Source organism: Rhinopithecus bieti, unplaced genomic scaffold (genome assembly GCF_001698545.2).
Source record: "Rhinopithecus bieti isolate Rb0 unplaced genomic scaffold, ASM169854v2 scaffold_63316, whole genome shotgun sequence".
NCBI lineage: Eukaryota > Metazoa > Chordata > Mammalia > Primates > Cercopithecidae > Rhinopithecus > Rhinopithecus bieti.
The window spans coordinates 812,038-834,229 of record NW_016824497.1 but is presented as its reverse complement, the minus strand read 5'-3'; the positions used below and the strand labels follow the sequence as shown (position 1 = coordinate 834,229).

At 39.8% G+C, this 22,192-nt stretch overlaps 1 protein-coding gene across 3 annotated transcripts in view; it reads right to left on the bottom strand.

The window, feature by feature from the left end:
- Positions 1 to 56: 56 nt before the first annotated feature.
- SLC25A12 (solute carrier family 25 member 12) overlaps positions 57 to 22,192 on the bottom strand; it is a 113,194-nt gene continuing 91,058 nt past the window's right edge. For all 3 annotated transcript variants that reach the window (XM_017862360.1, XM_017862361.1, XM_017862359.1), the window contains 5 exons: positions 9,680 to 9,820; positions 7,508 to 7,646; positions 3,498 to 3,656; positions 3,280 to 3,370; positions 57 to 1,164 (listed from right to left, as the gene is read on the bottom strand). In XM_017862360.1, the coding sequence (XP_017717849.1) occupies positions 963 to 1,164; positions 3,280 to 3,370; positions 3,498 to 3,656; positions 7,508 to 7,646; positions 9,680 to 9,820 (732 nt within the window). In that variant the 3' untranslated portion in view covers positions 57 to 962. The remainder of the gene's footprint in view (positions 1,165 to 3,279; positions 3,371 to 3,497; positions 3,657 to 7,507; positions 7,647 to 9,679; positions 9,821 to 22,192) is intronic.

Here is a 22,192-nt window from a genome sequence, read left to right as displayed (position 1 = left end):
CAATCAGAACAAAAAGCATTATCAATATATTTATGAAGAAAATCAAACTACATGTATACATTTTGGTGTGCATTTTATTTTTGACTGGAATCATATCCATATGAAGGAAAATTGTGGAAGTATCCTTTACTCTTTTGAAAGCTTGGCCTTTGCCTTGCTGTGTCAAAGGAAAGCAAAACTAAGCCAGTAATGATGGAGATGTCCCTGTTTCTATATGCACACTGACAGGAGAGGAGCTGCCTAGGAAATGCTTTTTGATTGATGAACAGAGGAGGGTCTACACACACATTAAATACAAATGGAAACATATCAGCACACACAAGTCATTAGCCTGGTCCTCTGGCATCCACTGGCATGCATCTTTCCAAAGTATCACTTATTCAATGGTATCAGCACTATGTCTCATTATGCCTTTTATCAGCAAATACCTTTTTATTCCAGAATGGAAAACAAACTAGGAATTAAATACATCCAATATTGATGCTTTATTTTCATAAGTCACCAATAAGAGAATGAATTTAATTTTAATACATTTATTTTTGTGTGATTCTTAATAAAACACTTTCAAAACATTCTGTACATTTCAAGCCACTCAGAACCGCATTACATTTCTACAAATGTGATTTGTTGGGATGAGGTGCCAAGATGTCTCTGTACAAAGATGTACAATATGTACAATCACTGTAAGTGCAAGCTGTGCAAAGCAGAGTCTAGAACACTAATTCATGCCAAGGCTTACAAAAACATTTCAACACATAAGACTAAAGCTTGAAACAGCATTGTGGTTTTTTCCCTGGGCAAATGATTATTTTATAAACAAGTATATGTATATGTCATATAGAAAGAATAGTTTGACTCCTCAGCTCAGTCAGCACCATGCAGCTGACTGGATACATTACAGGGCTGCTCTCCTAGGCCTCTTTCTTCAAGGTGCCATTTTGCCACACTCAACAGATGTCTCATCACTGAGTGGCTGCCACTGCTGCCTTTGGCTGAACCACAGCAACACTAGGAGACTTAAATTTGGGGAGATAAAGGCCAAATTTGTTTTCGATGCCTGCAAACGTGGCTGTGGCGAGTCTGTATCCACCGATGTGATCAGGGTTGGCAGGAGGAAGGTCTGCAATGCGTGACTTAGGCGTTGGTTCTGAACCAGCAGGTTTGCTGTTGACAGAAAAAAAGCCAATGGTTAGCATGCTGAAGGTGGATGAGGGCAGCTTACAGCTGGACATTTTCGGTTTGACCCATGTGCCACAAAGAAGAGTGTTTGTCTCAACTATTTCCATGGCACCTGTGCTGCATGACTAGAAACCACAGTCATGATTTATGGCTGCTTTGACAGCAACTTATCCACATATTTGATTTACAAGAGAAATGGCCTTATTTCCAACGCTTGTATACATATATATAAACAGATCCATAGAAAAAAAGTCAGAAGAAAAGACACTCAAATATGGAGACTCTCTGGGAAGTAGGATTATGGATGATTTTTTTCTTTTTTCTCTTTGTAAAGATGGGGTCTTGCTATGTTGCCAAAGCTGGTTTCGAACTTCTGGTCTAAGCGATCCTTCTGCCTTGGCCTCCCAGAGCACTGGGAGGTGTGAGCCACCACACCCAGGCTGGTTTTTTTCTTTTATGCTTCATGGTTTTCCAAATTTTCTGCACTTAGCATATATGAAAGTAATTTTAAAGTATATATTTTCTTTTGACATAACTTTAGAAGTTAACTTTTTACGTAGTAGACTCATAAAGATTATCAATTAAATTATTTAAAGAGAAATAGGCAGGGCACGGAAATCTCAGCACTTTGGGAGGCCAAGGCAGGTGGATCACGAGGTCAGGAGATAGAAGCTATCCTGGCTAACACGGTGAAACTGTCTCTACTAAAAATATTTTTAAAAAATCAGCCAGGCACGGTGGCACGCGCCTATAGTCCCAGCTACTCGGGAGGCTGAGGCAGAGAATCACTTGAACCTGGGAGGTGGAAGGTGCAGTGAGCCGAGATCGCACCACTGCACTCCAGCCTGGGCGACAGAGCGAGACTCAGGAAAAAAAAAAGAGAGAGAGAGAGAGAGAGAAATAAATAGCTTTAGTTCTTTTACAGAAGATGAAAGCATGGAAAAGCCTGAAGCTTCACATTTCTACAATGCAACTGTAAGACCTACTGTTCTCACTTTTTTTGCATAGGTCCCTCCACTTGGTTCAACAGCTGATTCCATATATGACCTTTGGGCACAGAGGAGTTCACAGGCTTCTGATGTGAGGACTCAGGAACAGTACTTGGTCTTCTGCTGAAAAGCTAATAATTGCTTGCTTTGGGTACCACTTCCCCACCCAGAAAATTCAACTAATAATTCCTCTTCTCAGTGCAAGCTTCAAGTGATAAACTTTTAGAAGCCCAATTTCTGGCCTACAGCTCACTAGTGATTATATCCATGGGCCAAATCTCTCTTCAAGCCTATTGGTTTTTCCAGTAAATTAGCTTCCAGAACATCTACACCTAACTAATAATAAGTTGTGGTGAATAATGAAGTACCAGAGATGCAAAAAGGCTTGGGACTTTTAAAGAAAATGCACAGAAGTGTTACTGGTATACATTTACATTACTTCTGTGAAAGGGCCATATAATAAAATCCACATAAGGAGAACGCCATGAAGTTCAGTATCTGCTTACATGAAAAAAGACAATTATTTACACAGCATTTTAATCTGCTGCCTCCTGGCTAGGCACGGTAGCTCATGCCTATAATCCCAACACTTTGGGAGGCTAAGGCTGGTGGAGTTCGAAACCAGCCTGGGCAACACAGCAAGATCCCATCTCTATAAAAAAGTACAAAAATTAGCTGGGTGTGGTGGCATGCCTCTGTGGTCCCAGCTACTTGGGAGGCTGAGGTGGGAGGATCACTTGAGCCCGGGAGGTTGAGGCTACAGTGAGCCAAGATCATGCCACTGCACTCTAGCCTAGGCAACAGAGGATATCCTGTCTTTTAAAAAAAAATTGCTGCTTCCCTAAAATCCCCCAATAGCTGCTTAATATTATGTATGATGTCACTCTGTCACAGTTTTACTCGCTTAACACAAATGCCTCTTAAGCTCACTGTTTTAAATGCATTGGTCTTATCATTTATTGATCTTATCATTTATTCTGATAAGACAGAACTTATTAAAGGTTCTGTCTTATCAGTTTTCTAAGAGTTGCAACAATGCCTTTGTAGACAGAGCAAACATTTGTTTTGGTTTTAGTGATTTCTTTGTAAAGGAGTTGAGCAGCTGACTTACAGGCCTCCAAAATCAATGTAAAACCACCGCTGGAGAAGTTCATAAGTGACCAAGGTAACACCAAACTGGGGAGAGGATCGAAACACTCGAGCTGAAAAAGAGAAACAGGGGCAGGGGAGACTTAAAGCCAGAACAAATGTGGTAAAGACAGCCACTGAGTCACAGGGGAGGATGCTAGAGCCAGCCAGCTATTCTGTATGGCTCCAGCCCCTGCCTACCTGCAGTCCCTTTCCAAAATGCTGAGGGCCCTTCTTCCCGGAGAATCTTCCTGAAACAGTCGATGACACCACTGTATGTCGTCTGGCCAGCGCGGGCAGCCACTTGCAGTCTTGTCTTGATGACATCAGCAGGGGTCACCAGAGATGCAGCTGGGACACCTTTCAGAAGAAAACTACATTTAATTTATCTAGAGTACCTTATAAAAGATAGGAATACTGCTAACATCTACTATAGAGTCTGCAACTTCAGTCACTTGAGCGGAACTCAAAACTCTTTAAATAGATGTCTGGCCACTAATGGGAAAAGGACATAGAAGCCTATTAGCTGTTTCAGTGTAATCAGTGGAAAATTATTTTTTTTCCTGAATTAAAAAAAAATCACTCTACATTGCATGATCCCAAATAACTGTGAAAGGAAAAAAAAAGTAGCAATATTAATAAGACAATTCCCAAGTGTTCTCTTTCAGTTTCAATTATTTTACCTCCCTTTTTATTTTAAATAAGATACAAGTATTTTTTATGTATAAAAAAAGGATAATGTCATTTTAGTGAGTCACTAAATGTATCTGACACCAAACTACTGTTTTTCCTGATTCCTGTTAACTGTAGCGTGGGAGGTGAATATCAATACTCATAATCACTCGCTTGTTTGAAGGGCTACCTTGAGAGTTAACTGTGACTCCTTTCAGACATGCTTACATGACAAAAGTCATTACAACTGGAGCGAGAGGTGGCCAGGCAGTCAGTTAAGAAACAATAGGGGAGCTGGTCAGGGAAAGGCCCCTGTGCCCGAGCTCTCTGGGGTCATGTTGAGATTGATCAGCAGCAGGACACAGAAGACGGATTTCACAACCACACCTTTTACTTATAAAATAAAACGGAGAGCAAAGGAGCAAAATAATCTTCCCCAGGGGAAAGAAATTCAATTTGGCCTGAATATCATTGTATCCTCACTAGGCAGATAGAGCTGGCAGCCTTGTAGGGGGTTCTGCTAGAGAAGAATGCAAATACCTCCCCTTGGCATGGCCTTGCACCCTATTCAGATGAAACTAGGTAAACTGCCTGCCTTTGGAGGCAGACTTTTGAATGTTCTCAGTTCCTGCTAGCAAATCTTTTTTTTTTTTTTTGAGACGGAGTCTTGCTCTGTCGCCCGGGCTGGAGTGCAGTGGCCGGATCTCAGCTCACTGCAAGCTCCGCCTCCCGGGTTCACGCCATTCTCCTGCCTCAGCCTCCTGAGTAGCTGGGACTACAGGTGCCCGCCACGTCGCCCGGCTAGTTTTTTGTATTTTAGTAGAGACGGGGTTTCACCATGTTAGCCAGGATGGTCTCGATCTCCTGACCTCGTGATCCGCCCGTCTCGGCCTCCCAAAGTGCTGGGATTATAGGCTTGAGCCACCGCGCCCGGCCCCTGCTAGCAAATCTTGACTGGTAAAAATTAGAAAAAATAATTTCATTCTGAAAACTGACATCAAATGTCTATGGGGAAAAAGTTGGTGCTGACAGTTCCATGGAAATATTTAGTTGGTTCAGTCAACCACTGGCAAACGCCTGTCCACAATTAGACTCTTCTTCTCTGGCTGTTTTTCGTTGCTGATTGGAAAGCCCAAGGAAAAGCCTGGAAGGCAAATGTTGCCCCCATTTAAAAGTAGGAGACTGGGCCAAGTGTGGTGGTTCACGCTTGTAATCCCAGCACTTTGGAAGGCCAAGATGGGTGGATCACCTGAGGTCAGGAGTCTGAGACCTTACATGTACAGCCTGACTCTTTTTTTTTTTTTTGAGACGGAGTCTCACTCTGTCGCCTAGGCTGGAGTGCAGTGGCGTGATCTCGGCTCACTGCAAGCTCCGCCTCCCAGGTTCACGCCATTCTCCTGCCTTGCCTCCCAAGTAGCTGGGACTACAGGCACCTGCCACCACACCCAGCTAATGTTTTGCATTTTTAGTAGAGACGGGGCTTCACTGTGTTAGCCAGGATGGTCTCAATCTCCTGACCTCGTGATCTGCCCACCTCGGCCTCCCAAAGTGCAGGGATTATAGGCATAAGCCACCGCGCCTGGCCTCAGTCTGACTCTTGAGTTAGGAAGGAGCTGACTTGGAAAAGGAGCGAACCAGGTGTCCCTGGCTGCACCAACACTCCAAAAAGACAAAGGAAGGAAGGGGTGCATGTTTGCTCTCTATACAACCAGTAATGAAACATTGCAGAGCTCAGTGTGGCTCTGACCAGCTGTGCTGGCCAACATGGTGAAACCCTGTCTTTATCCAAAATACAAAAATTAGCCAGGCATGGTGGTACATGCCTGTAGTCCCAGCTACTTGGGAGGCTGACGCAGGAGAATCACTTGAACCCGGGAGGCAGAGGTTGCAGTGAGCCAAAATTGTACCACTGCACTCCAGCCTGGGTGACAGAGCAAGACTCCGTCTCAAAAAAAAAAAAAAAAAAAAAAAAAAAAAAAAAAGTGGGAGACTGGTTAAGTACCAGAAAGGGGCTGCTATACACAACTCACTGCCAAGACTGAGCAGGTAACTTTACTGGCTTTTAAACGCAAAACTTACTGAAATCACCACCGCTAGAGGAGAAAGGACTTGCTGGGCCCCAAGTAAGGGCGGTAAGGTCCCTGGGGCCATTTCTGAATGATCACAAGTCATCCCTGTCTTCACAAGCAAGAACAACAATGTGGTCCATCCCAACACTCTCAGGCCCAAGGGCTCCTGCCACACACCAAGCACAGCACACTCCAGGAGCTGCTCAGGTTGCCCCGATGTTTAGCCAGAGCCTCCAGAGGAGAATGAGCCCAGCAATGAAGAGGCACACAGTGAACATAAGCCTGGCTGGTCAGAGCCACACTGAGCTCTGCAATGGTTCATTACTGGTTGTATAGAGAGCAGACATGCACCCCTTCCTTCCTTTGTCTTTTCAGAGTGTTGGTGCAGCCAAGGACACCTGGTTCTCTCCTTCTATTCCAAGTCAGCTCCTTCCTAACTCAAGAGTCAGGTTGTACCTATGAGGTCAGAAGGAAGCATCTTAGTACCTCCCTGCTCTTACAAGGCTCCTCTTTCAAATGGAATCTCTTCTGTGCCTAATTTGGTATCTTAGATGAGATGAAGGTTTTCCTTCATGTTATTGACATTTATTGAGCACCTATTACTATTACACTGGCCACATAGGAAAGGCAAGGATGAAGAGAATGAAACTCTTGCCCTCAAGAAGCTATTAGCCTAGTACAGAGGATAACACTTATGCAAATACCTATTAATAAAAGACAAACTGTTTTTGTTTTTTTTTGTTTTTTTGAGACAAGCTGTCACTCTGTCACCCAGGCTGGAGTACAGTGGTATCATCTCGGCTCACTGCAGCCTTGACCACCCAGGCTCAGGTGATCCTCCCACCTCAGCCTCCCGGGTAGCTGGGACTACAGGCACGCACCACTACACCTGGCTAATGACAAAGTGTTAAGGGTTAGAAAAAGTATAAAAATTGAGCTCAAGGTGGTTTGCTGAGGGGTACTGCTTACTTTGGTCTAATGAGGGCAATGGTAGGAAAAAGAGGGACACCTTCATGACAAAAGCTCAATTTTGGGCCAAACCATGTAGATTCCAATATACAGAGAGAGAAAGTAAGAGCATGCTAGATCTGTGCATAAGCATGAGATACAGCAAAGCAACTGATTTGAGGAAAAACTTTCCCACCTTAATGCTTAGCTTGGCTGTACTCAAGGTTTCAGGGGCACAGGAGACTAAGAAACATGTTAATGATGAAAGCCCAATTTAGATGGGCAGATCTAATTTGGCTCTGAGTTGCTAAGCTGCATTAAGCTGTTTATCCACATTATGCAAATGTAATTAACTCTCATCAGAATTACAGCACATCCCACAAAGGAGAAAAAGTGATATTTAAACTAAGTCAGGTACAAACAATAATCCTTCCAGAAATAAAAGGGGAAAGTACATAGAGATTCTGTACTTTTTAAATAATGGGAGAATTCTTGCAGTTAAAAAAAAAAATTCGTAGTTACCTGCCATGGCTCCAGCTGCAAGAAGATTTAAACCTCCCACATGTCCATTTTCATCAGCCAGAAGTAGTTTGCAATGAGCATAAACAGGAAAATAGATTGCAGAGAAGGGAATGTCTCGGAGGAAACACGCTTTGGCACCCTGTCACACAGTGAGGAAATAGTGCAAAACAGTGTGAAACTGAGTATGAATGCCCAAATGGGATCCATGTGACATTTTTCAGTGACAAGCCTGAGGTGTCCCTCAGTGACAAGCCTGAGGTATCCCTCAAACAGCATTAGAACTGATGTGCAAGGGAAATGGGGGAGGCAGGAGATAAGTGGGGAATAAGGAAATCCGTATATCTCAAAGCTTGTGAAAGCATGGTGAATCCTGCAGTCCTAGAGTTAATAACTGGGTAATGATACTATCTGAAAACTAAGAACTTTCTGGCATTTTTTATATAGATTCAGGGTTTTTAAAATCAATTAATCTCTTACTATGGTAAAAACACACAAGATCTACCCTCTTAAATTTTTACATCAGGTGAGAGTCCCCGCAGTGCCAGGTAAAAAGCTAGAGGCAGTGGTGAAGGAAGGTAACTACTCTAGAGCACGGGGAAAAGAAACCCAAATCTTCCCTCCTCATTCCCCATGTCCTAAATAGCAGACAAAATATTTTAGCAGCAGATTTCCACAGGAGTAGAAAATCATTACCCAGGGGCAGCTTGTCCAATGACTGAGGTCTCAAAGAACACCTCTCTCAGCTCTGTCAGAAGCCCACACCATTCCACTACCTAGCTAGGCAAACACTCCACCTTGGTGCTTATTTTTTTAATGACTCTGTTTTATTCTTTTTTTTTTTTTTTTTTCCTGAGACAGGGTCTCACTATGTTGTCCAGGCTGGAGTGTAGTGGCGCGATCACAGCTTGCTGTAGCCTTGACCTTCTGGGCTCAAGTGATCCTCCCACCTCAGCCTCCTGAGTAGCTGGGATGACAGGTGTGCACCACTGTGCCAGCTAATTTTTTTTTTTTTAAGTAGAGACAAGGTCTAGACATTTTGCCCTGGCTGGTTGAACTCCTGGGCTCAAGCAATCCCCCTGCCTCGGCCTCCCAAAGTGCTGGGAGTGCAAGTGTGAGCCAGTGCTCCCAGCCCTGGCTTTTTTTTGAAAAGACAAACACAAACATTGAAAAAAGAAAAAAATCCAAGGACTCACTAAAGGATAATACAGACAGAAGCAATATTAATAAATTCATCTCTCAAAGGGAATTCAAAAAGGATGGAAATTGGGATTGGGGAGGAGGAAGCAAAAATGTGTACGAAACTCTCTTGAGACAGGCATCATTGTTTGCTGATCTCCAGAGAACCCTGTAGCTGTGTGATTCCAATCTACAGAATTTCTAATTTCTAATTTGCAGTTACAGAAACAAATTTACACATTTCTGCAGTGATGGATCTATATCAGATGCTGTGGAAACACAGTTGTCTATGGGGGCTAAATTTACGTATTCCTCTTATACGAGGCAAAGGAATGGAAAGAAATACTCTTCCTTGTTTAAGAAAAATAATAGCTTCTGCTCCATTACATCTGATCCGTAATGATGGGAGTAAGTATGCCCGCAGGGAAGGAATCTGTTGACTGGCATTTTGTTAAAGTACAGTATACTCTGTTGTTGTTGGTTTTTTTTTTTTTTTTTTTCTAAATGGAATTCATTATTGACAAATCCTACCACTTAACTTCTTAAAGACCTGAATCCTACCAAACTCTACTACTGTTTTACTGTGGTCAAATTAAGACAAAGAAAAGCTCCCACTGGGAAGTTAACAATAGAGATAACTCAGACTGAAAAGAAACATAAGACTATTTTGAAGCCCTAAACCAGCCCAAAGAGAGCACCAAGGAAAGTCTTCCCAAACCCCCCAGCAAATGAAAGGCTGTGAGCCTGAGGCCAGTAGGTCTGCGGTGCCGGCCTCCTTGCTGGCAGTTTCACAAAAGCCTGAAGATGACAACAGGAGAAGCTGCATGTGTATCCCATAGCCTCTCATATAAGTGTCCTGATGCTTTTCTTTTGTTTGATTTTCTACTCCACAGACTACCCTGCTGGACAAGATTGCTTTTCAACTTGGAGGGAAGAAGTCTGGTTTCCACATTCTTTCACATTTTATTGAGTACATTATAACCTAAACCTACCCACCTTATACAGACCAAAAATTCCCAAGTCCCGGAGTACATTCAGGGCGCTGACTCTAGGTCCCGTGGTGATCTCTCCAGCAACTTGCAGACGAATCTTCACTATCTCCAATGGGTTGGTAAAAATGACCTGAGAGCCTCCAGCCTGTAGGCAAGGGAGAAGAGATAGGCAGATTCCATATCAGAGCCCAACTGGCAGCGTAAAAAAGGAAAATCCAGCAAAGCCTCAACATCTTGCTATCTTGAAAAGAAGAAGGTGAAACCTCCTTCCTCATGGGGGAATGACAGTTTGACACTTAGGCCCACCCTGGAGAGGTTCAGAGGGATGGTCTCAAACTCTGTCTCAGATCAATCTACCCCCAGGTTTGTTTCTAGCTGAAATGTCAAGACTATTTCTCAGACCAGTGTTTCCAGGATCACCCCAGCCATATTCAAAATAACAAAACTAATAAACCCATTTGGAAAAAAAAGTAGAGACAGATGTGGCAGCAAGGTAACTCAATGAAAGAAAAAGAGATAGTAGAAGACTGTCATATTTTACAAGCCAGAGCTAAAATTCAGAGCTACAATTATTTTTTTCCTCTTTGTGGTAAGCATTCTTGGCAGCAAACCCACTTGCTTCTGCTTCCTTGGATTGTAGAGCAATTAAAACTACTTTGGTGCCTTAAGTCAGAAGGGGAAAAGTCTCCTCCAGTTCAAATTCTAAAATGTATTATCCTAAGCAAAACTCGGATACAGGTACATGGCTACACCCACACAAAAGGGAAGAATTTAGAAAGATAAACTTCAGTATCATTTCAAGACAAAACCAGAAAAACTCTTCAAGGTAAAGCTGAGAAATGGAGCATCTAGTTACCATGAGTACAACACCCTCAAGATCAAAGCCACATTCCATATTCCTGTGGTGAGTGACAGAGATTTGAATTTGGATAATGTGCATCTGAAATCTGTTAACTAGTAGAGAAAAAAAAAAAAAAAAGTTTAACAAAACTTCTACCAACTTCTTTTTTGTGGTTTCTGTAAGACAAGAAAGAAAAAAATGTGTGACCATGAATATCTAAAAATAAATAAAATATATATCTCCTTTCATGAAATGAAAAATCCCATTTGTACATCTTCAACTGTAGCTGTTTATATTATGTAATCATAACCATATTCATATAATATTCATAATGATATTCATATCATAATCATTGTATATAATCACACGTGAAATATGAAATCTGGGACACTGTAATTCCACAGGTACAGAAAGATTACAAACAATACCTAAAAATTCACATGCAGCTTTCAATGGCACTTCAGTGCTCAACCTTTGCCCACATTCCTGCTCGTTTATCTAAAACCCAAAGCCCTCCCAGACCCGCTTCCAAGGGGCAGCAACATGGCTCAGTCCATTTTCCTAATTGCCTTGGGACTATAAATCCCCCAACTACCCCTATTCCAATCCTGACTCCTTAACTCCTTTCAATATTCAAAATTGCCAGCACTGATACTAAATGCCTTCCCTCTTCGTGGACAGCTTATTGTTCTGGATTCCCTAGGGCCTCAATCCCCTTTTTGTCCTTCGAGCAGGGAGGTGCAGCAATTTGCTGTCTCTCTCTCATGGTTTCCTCTAACTCCTCAACTCAACACAATCCAGACCACTGGCACACAGGTCCCCCAACTAGGTACTGACCCAATTTTACATGTTCATTTGCCTGCGTTTCTCTCTCTTTTAATCTGTTGCACTGCAGGCAGAAGGAAGCACTTTAATGTTTCAATCTAAGCAAACAATACTTTCAAAAGGATTGCTGGGTGAAAAATTATGTTAAAATGATAATCCAACTAATTGCTCCTGTAGCTAGTATTAAAGACCAAATCAATTGAAAAAGTTTACTACTTCTCTGAAATCTCTTGCTTAAATAATGGTTGCAAAGACTATCTTTTGGAAAATGTGCTTTATGTTTTAACTAAAGCAGATTTAAAATGAATAGAACTGAAAATTTTATTCTAATTCCCCAAATTTGCCACTACCAGACAGTGTCAGTCCCTGGGTGTCAAGTGTTAAATGTGGACATTATGTTTAAATAAATACAAAGGTCTTTCATGTTTGTAATCATTAGTAAATTATAACATCCTGCTGGACAGGAGTACTCCAATCCGTGTCCCCGACCTGCGCCTCACAGCTGCCTCCTCCCATTCCTTCTCTCATGCACCCTTTTAGAAATAACTGCCAATTGATTGAGATTTATACTCCTTTAACAATGCTTCAAATTTTTTGAAGTATACAAGTAACAGGCTTTCTACTGAAACTACAAAAATGGTACAATAAAGAGAAATAATTGATGTTTTATTTGTTTGTGAGACAGGGTCTCACTCTGTCACCCAGGCTGGAGTGCAGTGGCAGGATCAGCTCACTGCAACCTCAACCTCCCCGGGTTCAGGCGATCCTCTCACCTCAGCTTCCCGAGTAGCTGGGACTATAAGCGTGCACCACCACGCCCAGCTAATTTTTGTATTTTTTGTAGAGATGGGGGTCTTACCATGTTGCCCAAGCTGATCTCGAACTCCTAGGCTCAAGCAATCCACTTGCCTTGGCCTTCCAAAGTGCTAAGATTACAGGCGTGAGCCACTGCACCCAGGTGGGACTACATTTTAAAAATACATACACCTTAATTGCTGTATGATTTGAAGATTAGTTACCTAGCACACATACCAAATCCCAACAATGCACAGGACATAACCACAAAACTCAATTGATGTGCATTTATAAACACATATAATCTGGCAAGTAAGAGTGCAAACAATGACACTATAGCAAGGCACACATCTATAAGTTTGTTTCATGCCTATGTTTGAAGGAGGAACACTTCTAACAATTACATCATTTGTATATGCTTTAAAAACTAACATACACGCCAAGTGCAATGACACATGCCTGTAGTCCTAGCTGCTCAAGAGACTGAGGCAGGAGGATTATTTGAGCCCAGGAGTTCAAGGCCAGCCTGGGCAATGGAGTAAGACCCCTACCTCTTAAATTTTTTTAGTAATTAGTATACATTTTTAAAACCTCATGATAGGCCTAGGAACATAAGGCAAATACTTTCCAGAAACGCTGAATAATTTTAGCAAAGATAAAGACTGCAAAAACCACAGTTACTTTTGTACCAACATAATAGTTTGTCTAAAACTCTGTATGTTCATAATGCTTAAAGGGAAACATACATGGCAAATATGCACTGTTCTTTTTCAAATTCTGAGGTTAATCACTCTGTCTCTCTCTCCTACATATTAAATTGGGGATAGGGAAGGGGGAGTAAAATCTGAGATTAGTTCAATTATACTGGTAAGAAATCAAGCAACACAGAATGAGGGACTATGATGCTATCACACTATTGAACTGGGTGTTTCCTCTCTGAGAAACAAATACAGAGAAATAGCATATTTCTTCCAAGACTCTATTGATTATAAATGATATCATTAATAACAGCTTTCCAAAGTGGAAAACCACTGCTTGCAGTGAATATAATCTTTAATATATAGAATTCCATAAATATAGTAACTTTTCAATAAAAAATAGTACCTGTATTTCTACAAATATGCTAACATTTGCTATTTTTAATAGCAAAATTGAACAGGAAGAAATTCAAATTCCCAATAAAACAGCCAAGTAGATACAATTTTATGCGGTTAATTGGGCAATATGATTTGATAATAAAATCATGCCAAATGACAAAAACAGAACATAAGATATTAGGTACACATTTGATCATAAATATGTCAAAATTTACCTAAGTTTCTCAAAATCAAAGTTGCTTAAAGATTAAAACATTGATTGCCTCCTGGAAAAAGAAACTGAATAGTTGGGAGAAATAATTTTCATAGCATACTCTATTGTACCTTTTAAATTTCAAAACATATGAATGTATTAACTATTGAACAACAACAAGAAACAGACCTGGTCTTAGAAACAATGGCTTCTTTATAGACTAAGTCTTCTCTCGCATATTCTTCTTCATGGTAAATTTGGTAATTTGGCAAATATATTTTTAAAAATAGTTGGCATTAGTTACTGTGGACCTAAGGTTTTTTAAAAAGCTTATTATATATGAACATCAAAAAACCTAACCAAATATAGCTAGTGATCTGAAATAATCAATACTAAGATATATAAAATTTTAAATTAAACCACAATGATACACAGCTACATAAATTTAAATGGACATTGCTAAATTTGACATCCTGCTGCTTCTTTTACTAATGCTTATATTAGATAACATACCATTCAATACCATACCTTTGCTGAATTTTTTTCACTCATGAAATCACCAAAATTAGCTTCTAATTCTCTAATTGCTTAAATTTCCCTCATTAAATTTGCAGCTTATTTTTTTAAAAGAGATACAAGCATTAATATTAAAACAGACTTAGATGCTTTCTATTTTTCAGTATTCTGTTGTCATTTCTTTGTTCTAGAACTGAGTTTAAAAGATACATAAAAGGGAACAAATCTCATTTTGAATGAGGGTTACCCATATATAACAGAAATGGAAAGAATAAAAAACTTCCATTTAATCTTATATGATTTTTTTAATGAGAAAATCAACTAAAGCTGACAGCAAAAGTTAGTGGGGAAAAGGATGTAATTTTGAGATATCACCATGCTTCCACAGTGCCTAAGGCCGAGGGGCTATACACAGGATTAGGCCTATTCAACCTTCTGCCCTCTCAATCCTATCCCCGGGGCAAGGTTCACAAAGAGGTTGGAGACTGGGCCCTGTTTGTGCCAAGTCCTTTGTTTATTTCCTTCTTTGATCTGTTGTCTCCTATAGATTGAAATGATTTCCCTCCAACCACAAAATATCCAATCTAAGCAACTCATTATAAAGTCTTCCCTTATAGAGACTGATGAAAATCTAACTTCAATTTATTTAAGGTCACATCAACTCCAGATGAACACCATATGTGCACATAAAATAACCAGATAAACAATAAAAGTCACAGAACTAGGTGTCACTAGGACTGACTCAAGAGGAACAGGAACAGACAGTGAGTTAGCCTTGCACACCACCAACCATTCATATTTTTGTAAAGCAATAGGAAATGCTATGGTTCTTTCTAAAATAGGATAGTGATAGCTTAAAAGAAATAAATTGCAATGTGCTCATTGCTGAGTGATGATATATGCGAGGGTGTTATGAATTAACATTACATATACCCCTAACTAGGGTAAGGGAAGTGCTATGATCTGAATGTTGGTGTTTCCCCCAATTCATATGTTGGAACTAATATCCAACATTATAGTATTAAGAAGTAGGGCCTTTTGGGAGGTGATTAAGTCATGATGGTTCTGCCCTAGTGAATCGGATTAGTGCCCTTATACATGAGGTTGAAGGGAGCTGCCTTGTCGCTCCTACCATACGAGCACACAGCAGCAAGGTGCCATCTTGGAAGCAGAGAGCAAGCCCTCCCTCACCAGACGCTGAATCTGCTGGCACCTTGATCTTGAACTTCCGGCCTCCAGAACTGTGAGCAGTAAATTTCTGTTGTTTATAAATTACTCAGTCGAAGGTATTTTTTAATAGCAGCCACAATTAACTAAGACAGCAAGAATGAAAATCCCTGTGTACCTATCATAAGCCACTTTTGACATAAATATCTAAGGATTTTTAACTTGTATGCATATCTATATGTGTTCACATTAAGTATGTAGGCATAAAGTTGGACCACACTAATTCCTGGGGATGGGAGGTGGATGAGCTGTTTCCAAACTACTCTTTAGAGATATACAAGCTCGGCTTGCTGAGGAAGACATAGAATTCTTCATCATAAGGAGCTGGCTAGTTACAGATCTTGGACCCCAGGATTAGTAACTGCTCCACCTAACATGTGGGCTTTTTGCTTTATCGATATGAAGGGAGGGTGTGTGTATGCAGTGTGGGCACACACATGCTTAAGCTGAGAAAAAGCATGGGAGAATTGAAAGATTCTAGGTTTGGAAGACTACTGACCTAGATTGTCATAGATTTTGCATTCAGCACAACCATTCCATTCCCACAACTGTGCTATCTGCCTCACAGAGGTCTTGTGCACTACTAACTCATGTGAGAGCACCATGCAGACTGAAAGCAAAACACAAAGGGAAAGAATGTGTTCTCCAGAAAGTGTGTTCTCCAGAAAGTGTGTTTGCATAGGCCACTGCACTCCAGTCCGGGCGACAGAGCGAGACTCCGCCTCAAAAAAAAAAAAAAAAAAAGAATGTTTATAGCAAACTTATTTGTAACAGACAAAAACTTGCATAGGGTTGTGGAAATTCACCTGCAACATTAGCACTTTGCTGAGCAATAAGTTTTGAGTTTCATGACTTCCATCCACTCAGGGGTATATACTCTCTGAAAGAGGTAATGGAGTCAGCTAGGTAAGTTTATTGCTAATCTCTGATTTGAGTTTAACAATTAAAAAAGAACAGGTACTTACCAAAGAGACCATTAGAAGGTATATATAGGTTAGTCCATTTAGATTTTTTTAATATTCTGTTTTGTTAATTTGGAAAGACATTTAAATTTATTCTCACTTAAGTTTCTGGATCTATCCAAAAAACTACATAATTACTTTTTCTTTAAAAACTACTACAAACATCATTAATAAAAGCAATAAACAAGTCATAGACTGGCAAAAAAATATCCACAACACATCTATTTGACAAAGGGCTGTATCCATGACATATAAACAACCTCTACAAATGGTAAAAAATATGAAACCTAATAAAATGTAGGCAAAAGATTTGAACAGATACTTCACACACACACACACACACACACACACACACACACACGAATAGCCAATAAACACATGAAAAGATAATCCACATCTTTAGGAATCAGGAATATGCAAATTGAAACCACAATAAGATACTATTTCACATACCTACAATGATTACTATCAAAAACACTATAGCTATCAAACATCAGTGAGGATGTGGAGCAACTGGAATACTTGTATACTGCTGAGGAGACTATAAAATGATCCACCCACTTCTAAGAACTAACCGGTAGTTTATTTTAAATTGAATGTACATTGACTCTATTTTACTCTTAGATACCCAAGAAAAATGAAAATATAGGTTGACAAAAAGATTTGTACAAGAATTTATAGGGCCGTGGCGCGGTGGCTCAAGCCTGTAATCCCAGCCTTTGGGGAGGCCGAGACGGGCGGATCACGAGGTCAGGAGATCGAGACCATCCTGGCTAACACGGTGAAACCCCGTCTCTACTAAAAATACAAAAAACTAGCGGGCGAGGTGGCGGGGCTGTAGTCCAGCTACTCGGGAGGCTGGCAGGCAGGAGAATGGCGTGAACCGGAGGCGGAGCTTGCAGGAGCTGAGATCTGGCCACTAGCACTCAGTCCGGGCGACAGAGCGAGGACTCCGCCTCAAAAAAAAAAAAAAAAAAAAAAAAAGAATGTTTATAGCAAACTTATTTGTACACAGACAAAACTCAAACATCTATCGATAGAAAAATGGATAAACTGTGGTAAATTTGTACAATGAAATAGTACCCAGCAAAATGTAAAACAAACACAAACCTGATACCCACACCAGGATGACTCTCTGAAAACATGTTAAACAAAAGAAGCCAGCCATGAAAGAATGCATCTGTGCACTCCATTTACATGAAATCCAAGAACAACAAATCTTGAGACAGAAATCAGAAGTGTGGTTGCATGGAGTAAGGGAGAAGGGACTGACTGGAAAGAGGCATGAATGAATTTTCTGGGGTGAAATGTTCATTATCTTAGGTGGTGATTACATGGGTGTATACAATTGTCAAAACTCATTGAGCTGAATACCTAAAATCTGTTCCTTTGAAAAATGGTAATTATACCTAAAAAAACAACCAAATATATAAATATGTCATACTCATATATTTATTAAAGGAAGGAAGGAAAGAAGCAAGAAAGTCACTATAAAGTGGAATAGGGTCATCTAGATTTATTTTGACACAAATCAATGCTTTGATTCCCCCAAGAGGACATTATAGAATAAAAGGACTTGGTCTAAAAAAATCAGAATACTTGGGTTCACATGAAACCTCCAGCATATATTAGCTGTGTAAATTGGGGTAAGAGAGTTAGCCTTTCTGGACTTCTGTTTCTCATCTACCTATTTTACAGAGGGTGACAATAATGCATAATAATGTACTTTGAAAATTCTAGGTTGACATTAAGGTACTATTTTTGCCCACAACAGGTATCATAATCAAACATTCAATTATATTTGTGTCTTCTAATAAACATACATTTGTACATATAAATATTACATATAAACATATATATACAGGTGGTCCCCAACTTAACAATGATACAATTTATGGTTTTTTGACTTTACGATGGTGCAAAAGCAATATGCATTCAGTAGAAACAATACTTGAAGTACCCATAAAGCCTTTCTGTTTTTCACTTTCAGTACAGTATTCAACAAATTACATGAGATATCCAATACTGTATTATAAAACAGGCTTTGTGCTTTATGATTTTGCCCAATTACAGGCTAACATAAGTGTTCTGAGCATGTTTTAGGTACGATAGGCTAAGCTATGACATTCAGTAGGCTAGGTGGATTAAGTGCATTGTTGACCCAAAAATTTCCAACTCATGATAGGTTTATTACAATGTAACCTCATTGTAAGTCAAGGAGCATCTGGGTGTGGGGGTATGTGTGTGTGTAGAGAAAGATAGAGATTTTCTAACAGAAAAATATATGGTCTGATAAGAATGGTTTACCTATGAGACAAGAGGAAAAATTATTTAAAACCTATTGTTACATATTTAATACTCATACAACACTCAACATTCATAAGAGATATTTACTGAGCAACTGTATACACACACATACAATCTTACCCCATCTCCACCTAAAGAAAGGTCAAGCAATTTTTTAAAATTATTATTATTATTATTTGTAGAGATGGGGGTCCCACTATGTTGCACAAGCTGGCCTTGAACTCCTGGGCTCAAGCCATCTTCCCACCTCAGCCTTCCCAAGTGCAGAGGTTACAGCCGTGAGCTACCACACTTAGCCAAGGTCAGGCAATTTAACCTAGAGGTCAATTTATAGATACTACAAACAAAAAAACAAAAAACATATTGGGATAGAACATCTAAGTTATCATAAATTCTGAACTAGTAAGTTTTTTGAGAAGATTTTGATATAGATATAAAACAAAAGTTTGGTTAATGTTCACAATGAGATTTAAAAATCTGAAAATGGGCCGGGTGCGGTGGCTCATGCCTGTAATCCCGGCACTTTGGGAGGCTGAGGCAGGCGGATCACGAGGTCAGGAGATGGAGACCATTCTGGCTAACACGGTGAAACCCCGTCTCTACTAAAAATACAAAAAATTAGCCAGGTTTGGTGGCACGTGCCTGTAGTCCCAGCTACTCAGGAGGCTGAGGCCGGAGAATCGCTTGAACCTGGGAGGCGGAGCTTGCAGTGAGCCGAGATCATGCCACTGCACTCCAGCCTGGGCGACACAGCGAGACTCCGTCTCAAAAAAATAAAAATCTGAAAATGCACAATCTATTTATACTACTATTCCCAAAGGTTATATACTACTTCTAAAATAAGACATTCCACTGTGACTCCCTCTTTCCTGTGGTAAGTGAGAGTTGCTTGCATTTCCAATCAGGAAGTCAGAGTCAACAAAACTTCCATCTGGTTTTAAAAAGTGTGTGTGTATGTATGTGTGTGTATATGCATGTGCGCACATATGTCTATGCACAAGAGCACGTACACATGTATATGAAAACATTAGAAGGAAATACACCAAAACATTAGCAATCAAAAATAAAACAAAACTGACATTTAGTAATATCTCTCTCTGTTCAGGCCAAAAAAAAAAAAACCTAAAAAACTAAGGCTTAAAAATCGGAAAAGACCTAGATGTAAAAGCTAAAACTATAAAACTCTGAAAAGAAAAAAAGGAGGCATACATATAAAGTCAATTTCTATATACCAGAAAAAAAAAAAAAGGCATACATCTTCATGATCTTGGATTAATGATTTCTTAGATATAACACCAAAAGCACAAACAACAAAAGAAAAAATACATTAAATGAACTTCATTAAAGCCCAGTTCTTCAAAAGACATCATCAAGAAAGTAAAAAAAATCTGAAAAGGGACTCACATCTAGAATATATAAAGAACTCTGTAACCCAAAAAACAATCCAATTTAAAATAGGCAAAATTCTGAATAGACATTTTTTCAAAGAAGATATACAGGTGGCCAATATACACACAAAAAGATGCTCAACACTGTCAGTCATTAGACCACAATAAGGTATCACTTTTCACCCAGTAAGATGGCTATAAAATTTCCCTCTCATCTACAGGGAACTCAAGGCCTAGGTCCTAGCTAATCCTTCCTCTGGGAAAAAATGCCTAGAACTCAGTTTGAGACATTTCTTCCTAATTAACCTACATTAGGTTAACGCATTAGGTGCATCTTTAAAATTGAGTAATTTTTGGAAGAACAGCAGTATTCTTCTCACTAGTGGCACTGACAGCACTCAGCCAAAAGCCACAAGGACATCATACACCGTATCACCACCACTACCCAGGATGGTGAGGACTCAGGGTCAGGCTCACAGGCAGCCACTCTTCACAGGGTTAATCTGGTGGCTGTTTGCCAGGTATCATTTAGGAAATGGAGTATCCTATGTCCCACAGAGCCTGATATTCTATAAAGAGAGACTCATCCTTTTGAAGACTTTATTCTCTGTTGAAATTTATAGACTTTGGGGAGAAACACTGAATTATGCTTTAACAATCATTTATACCATAGTATAACTGAATTTGTCAGTAGAAACTCAATAATTGCACTTTTTTCTTCTTCCCTGAAAGAAGAGATTTAGAGTAAAGGGGGAAGCAGAAAACCTTTGTAGTGAAGAACTGCAGACAACCTTATCATTCTGCCTAGAGTCCAATCTGACTATTTTTCATGCTGTCAATTTCTCACTAGATAATCCATCAAAGCCTCCAGAAATGAGTCATGATTAAGGAAGAGATTTAGAATATCAGCACAACCCTCAAGGCACCCTAGACTTCAATAAAAATTCCTAAAGTTCAAACCTATAAACAGGGTCTGTAGCTAGGAAGAACAAAGGAACTAAATATCTTATTTTGGTTTAACCACTTAGGTCACATGTTAGACATGGAAACAGGTCAGCTTCATGGCCAAAAACCTGGATATTGCAAATGGAAACAAATAATTCGTTATATGGAACAGAAAGAGCATGACTTAGAAGATTTCTGGCAAAGGTATGCATGTGCTGTGATAAAAATGAGTTAGAAAGCTTAACCAAACAGAAACTTAAAACGACTAAGAAAAAGAATATTTATGATTGGCAAAGGTTCTCTCTCTAGACAAGAACCAATTACAGAATCTAATTGGAATAAAGGAAAAAGAGAAACTTCATTTTTGGTGATCCACCTAAGCAAAAGTTTTATTCTATGTCCACTGTTTACTCTTCATTAAAAAAGAAATGTAGCCAAAGAGATTTCCTTCCTGAGAATGTGCTGGGGCATGCATACAGGCACACACACACCCACACAGCAGTCCACCTCTACCAAAGCAACTCTGAAGAAAGGTGAGGAGTCAGGTATGTGCCACACTGACACATATCAAAGAGAACCTGAAGCAACCTCTCTCTCTCTCTGACCCCCGAGGCAGTGTCTCTGAATTAAACGTTGCCAAGGTCACTGACCTCATCACTTCAGGTTTCACAGGCAACTGAGGAAGTTTTAGCCAAGACTGTCAGCCAATTCAACTGGAAGTTATTAATGTTTCCAAGAATAAAATGGACTAAACAAGTCTTAAACGAACCATATGTTATCAAATATGAAACAAATACCACAAATGAAATTAGCTGAGTTGCAAACAGATTTAAGAATTGGTCCAAAGCCAATGTCATGCTTACACTTTAAAGACAGAAACCTTTGTGCGCTAAGTAAATAGCAGAGTCTCTGGGTTCAGAATTTCTGTCAACAGCTGAAATGTAGTTACCATTATTATTGTTTGCCATACCCTCTGGACTCTAAAGAAGAAAAATTATAATTAAACAATGGCTTACTCAGTCCTATACCTAAGATATAAGCGCCCAATTAATCAGCCATCTCACACTTGTTTTAAAGTTCCAGTTAACATATACGAATGGTTACTCTACCCACTACTATATTTTCTGTACTCCATTTCTTAAAAGGAATAGGAATTAGAACTTTTAAAAAAGTCTGGAAGGTAATGCTTTAGGAGCATCAAAGAGATAGAGCCGATGAAAATGCTACCTCTTTTTTTTTTATCATTATACTTTAAGTTCTAGGGTACATGTGCACAACGTGCAGGTTTGATACATATGTATACATGTGCCATGTTGGTTTGCTACACCCATCAACTCATCATTTACATTAGGTATTTCTCCTAATGCTATCCCTCCCCTAAACCCCAACCCCGACAGGCCCTGGTGTGTGATGTTCCCTGT